Genomic DNA, 3,953 nt, shown 5'->3' with positions numbered 1-3,953 from the left:
TACTGTTAATCATTAATTTATAAGTTTCAATTCAAATCTTATAAATGAATTGAATTAGTATTCTTAGTGGAAATCCCTCTTTTTTTCAAATATGTTTTTGTTGTGATGTAGACTGATATTCTAAACCTTGGCCACCAGTCCAGACAGGTCTAAAGAGACATTAAGTGTCAATTTGAATATTGTTGTCCTTGAACCGTTGATAATGAATGTGTGATAATGAAAATTCTGCTCGTTAACGCTCAAGCTCCTAAGGTTCGTGTTCGCACTGATGGCTTAAACTAATGATGAAATTTCGTTTTTCACTTTCTCCCTCATTAAATTAAAGGGCTGATGAATTAACAAAGCATCATGCTTAAAGAATAAAAATTACTATTCAGATCATTACTGCACGGTTCGGGCACGCTTCGGAAAGCATGGTACGATGACAAATCTTATTCTTTTCCGATCAATCTCACGATTTGACAAAGGTGAACACACTTGACCTCGAACGCGTTCATGAGCATTTGCCGGTATGGAAAAGCAAAATCCTTTTTAAAAAATGTCCCCCCTAATAGCACCAGCCGGGTGGAAATTGGCTTGCGTTACAAAAAATCAGAAATAAGTCAATGTCAGCGGGAATCGCTTCAGGAACAAATTTATGTGTCTGGAAAGCTACTGAGAATGTGTCTGCTTAGTATTTTGAGCGGCGTTGACTTTGAAGTTCACTCGCATAAAAAGTGTGTTTGAAGAATAAAAGCACCAAAGGTGACGTGGTAATTATTCCTTCCGTGGATGCCATCAGTTCGCGCATGTGGTAGTTGGTGAGGCCAGCAAAAGGCAGCGAAACTGCGATGGTTGACTAGCGACTGCAGCATAGGTTTGTTCTTTGACCCCAAATTTTAACTCATTCGTCACTGGCTGACCAACGGATTTTCCAAAGCATTAGGTCCAGCTAGGGGTTTTTTACATAAGGACCTCCTGTAATGACCCAAACCGGACACAGTTGTGTTGGTATCGCAGGCCACCCATGCTTACACCAGAGGGTTTATGTTTGCGTGCGTTCAATTAGAATGACCGAAAGTGGCACACGCGATTCACCCTAGCAATGGTGCCTTGCGTTGGTGTTGGTATGTAAAACCACATGTACACTCGAGTATCCTGGGCATAATAGCATCGCCTAGTACATAGGACGAAAGAATCGTGTATATTCTGGTGACCACAGGTCACTGCTGGGTCAGTTTGGTTTGAGCGCTCGAACGGATTTGTTGTTTTACCGGTGGAGTTACCTCTGGGGAAAAATCACACCCAACTTTCATTAGGGTCAAACGCATCATTATCAGTTTGGTGTGGAAAAATCCAATAGAAAGTAGATTTGAAGTGTGTCTGTTTGCTGGTAAAAGAAAGTGCACATTGTGTAGTTGGTAAAAGTAAAAGTAAAAGCATAACCATCATAAAGTTCTACTAACCAAGATGAAGTCCAAAGTAATGGATAACTTACGAGAACGAATGAATTCCTGTGGGACAACTACCATAAAATATTTGCTGTTTGTGTTCAACCTTATCTTTGCGGTAAGTCGTTTTGCGCTCCTCAGGACCATGCGCTCCATTAGGAAAATCACATTTGCATCATCGTGTTAATGTAGAAATTAAAATAAATGAAAAAGTTGCGCAAAATCATAGCTCAGTCGGTTGATTTATCGCATGGCTGACCCCAATAATTTGTGATATTGTATAATTGCATGATAAGGAAAGGGCTCGTCCTTGATGCATAATGGGTGATGGAGGTATTTCGGAGTAATGCAACGGTCGTAAAATGCAGAAAGTAGGTTTCGGAACGAGTGAAAATATAATCAAGTTGTGATATCTTGATACAGACCAACAAGAACACAACAAATTGATTTTCTAGAATTCAAAAAGAGCAGGTTGATATATCTGAATCGTTAATCTAAATAAAGATTTTTGGACAAAACTTCTTAAAACATGAAGATTTTAAAATACTTAGAGTATTATTTAAAAAAAATCCAAGTTCAGAGAATCATAACAAGACAGATACTCTTTTTTGTGTGTACGTATTTTGATATGCCATTTACACCACTTAATGTTATTAATTTTATTACTAAGCAAACACATAAATGCCTAGACAAATAAGAACCCAATACTACGTCCCGGTCATAGGTTCAACCTGCTTTTATTTATGTTTTCAGCAACAAATGCTATTAATAATATATTACCTGGCCAGTAAAGGCGTTGGAGGAGTTTACCCGTTGCTTAACAAGTACATTAGTGCGTTCATCTAACTACCATTGTGAAGCTAGGCCATACAGCTAGTACATCTTGCAAGACCCCTTATGCATGATTAATGATATGCTGTTGATAGATTTTCGTTTACCGGAAGTAAATGACGGTTACTGATGTTCGACGCGGTCGCTCCATATTGAGGTCGATTATACACACATCACGATTTAGGCTTTGCTGTATGTTTTTTTTCCTACATTGTATTCTTACGGCACAACCTTGAGCACTGCGTGGGGGTCTTTGTTAATGACGCCGTGTCCTGAATGTCCTAAATAATAATCTTTTTTTCGATGGTGTGGGGGGTTTGTAGATTTCAGGTCTGATCCTGCTGGTCGCGGGCATCGTTGTGCTGGTAGATGTCAACGACTATCAGCATTTTGTGCAGGACCGTTTGATGGCCCCGCCAGTGGTACTGATTGTCGTTGGATCGTTAGTGTTTCTGGTAGCGTCGCTCGGGTGCTACGGAGCGATTAAGGAGTCGCCGAAGCTGCTGAACGCGTTCGCTGTCTTCTTGCTCATAGTCTTTCTGATTGAGATCGCTGTCGCAATAGCGGCGATTGCCTTCAAGGCTGACCTACAGGACGCACTGAGAAAGCAGCTGGACAAGTCGATCGCTCGGCACAACAATGCTGACATGGCGGCATGGAACAGCGTACACCGGAATATGATGTGCTGCGGAATTCAGGGACCGAAGGATTGGTACGACAACTTGAACCGAACGATGCCTGCCTCGTGCTGCAAGCCAGATCTGATCGAACCCGAAACAAATGATTGTAAAAATGCACCACCGCTGTTTATGGATCGTTATTATCAGGTAAATATGGGAAACTGTGTATGGTTGATCAGAATTTGGCAAATATAATAAAATTATTTTCTTTGCATAGGACGGATGTTTGATGAAGCTAGAGGACCATTTCCACAAAAATGCAGTAGTTCTGATTGCTGTTGGATTTGCAATAGCCATATTTCAATTACTGGGAGTATTCTTTGCATGCTGGCTGTCATCTTCCATCAAAAGAAGTCATGCATAAGCTGGCAGAGTCTGACTGTGCGAGATGGAACCAGTAATTCACAATTTAACAAAAAACAGTGTAAAAATCAGTCTTTTGATCTAAATCCATAACATATTCAACACTGGTATGTGCACACACGACACTTACTATATAGCCTTTGATACAGAATATCTTACAACTCTAAGCAATTTGAACAAGTTACCAGCAGTAGTTTAAAATGTTACCATAGTTTCTTTTATTTAATGATACGTCGGTTCAAAAGTATGTGAATCTAGTCTTTAAACTAATGCGTCGCTTATCACTGCTTAGAATATGGCTTTGAAGGCTGGTTAGATGATAGTAGAAGGATGTTGCTCTATTCAAACAGGTATCATTTGATGGTTTGAACATGTTTTCCATGTAAGCAAATGCAAATCGAAAACTAGATAATAAAGAATAGTTCAAACTTAAACTTGTGTTCTTTCATAATATACTTACTTACTTATCCGGCGCTACAACCGCTTTCCGGTCTTGGCCTGCCTCTGGAGTGTCCGAAACCGCTCACGGTCTCGCAACTTAATTGTGGACGCCTCCACGCCATCTTGCCACCTCAATTTGGGCCTACCATGCCTCCTCTGTCCTTGTGGACGACCTAAAAAGACTTTACGGGCTGAGTCGTCCGTTTCC

At 40.5% G+C, this 3,953-nt stretch overlaps 1 protein-coding gene across 1 annotated transcript; it reads left to right on the top strand.

The window, feature by feature from the left end:
• The first annotated feature begins 1,417 nt into the window (after positions 1–1,417).
• Positions 1,418–3,738, top strand: LOC1274940 (23 kDa integral membrane protein). Its single transcript, XM_314136.5, has 3 exons — positions 1,418–1,548; positions 2,585–3,088; positions 3,159–3,738. The coding sequence occupies exons 1-3, from the start codon at positions 1,450–1,452 to the stop codon at positions 3,303–3,305; spliced, it is 750 nt and encodes a 249-aa protein (XP_314136.5). The 5' UTR covers positions 1,418–1,449; the 3' UTR covers positions 3,306–3,738.
• The last annotated feature ends 215 nt before the right edge of the window (positions 3,739–3,953 follow it).

The sequence above is a fragment of the Anopheles gambiae genome, chromosome 2 (assembly GCF_943734735.2).
Source record: "Anopheles gambiae chromosome 2, idAnoGambNW_F1_1, whole genome shotgun sequence".
Taxonomy (NCBI): Eukaryota; Metazoa; Arthropoda; class Insecta; order Diptera; family Culicidae; genus Anopheles; species Anopheles gambiae.
Note: the sequence above shows the minus strand (reverse complement) of the source record. Positions and strands in the feature narration are given on the sequence as shown.

Bases quoted from the DNA above. Each gene is read 5' to 3' on its own strand.
- LOC1274940 (XM_314136.5), top strand. From the start codon at position 1,450: ATGAAGTCCAAAGTAATGGATAACTTACGAGAACGAATGAATTCCTGT. The intron at 1,549-2,584 runs GTAAGTCGTTTT...GGGGGTTTGTAG, and splicing joins TGTTCAACCTTATCTTTGCG to ATTTCAGGTCTGATCCTGCT. The intron at 3,089-3,158 runs GTAAATATGGGA...TTCTTTGCATAG, and splicing joins TTATGGATCGTTATTATCAG to GACGGATGTTTGATGAAGCT.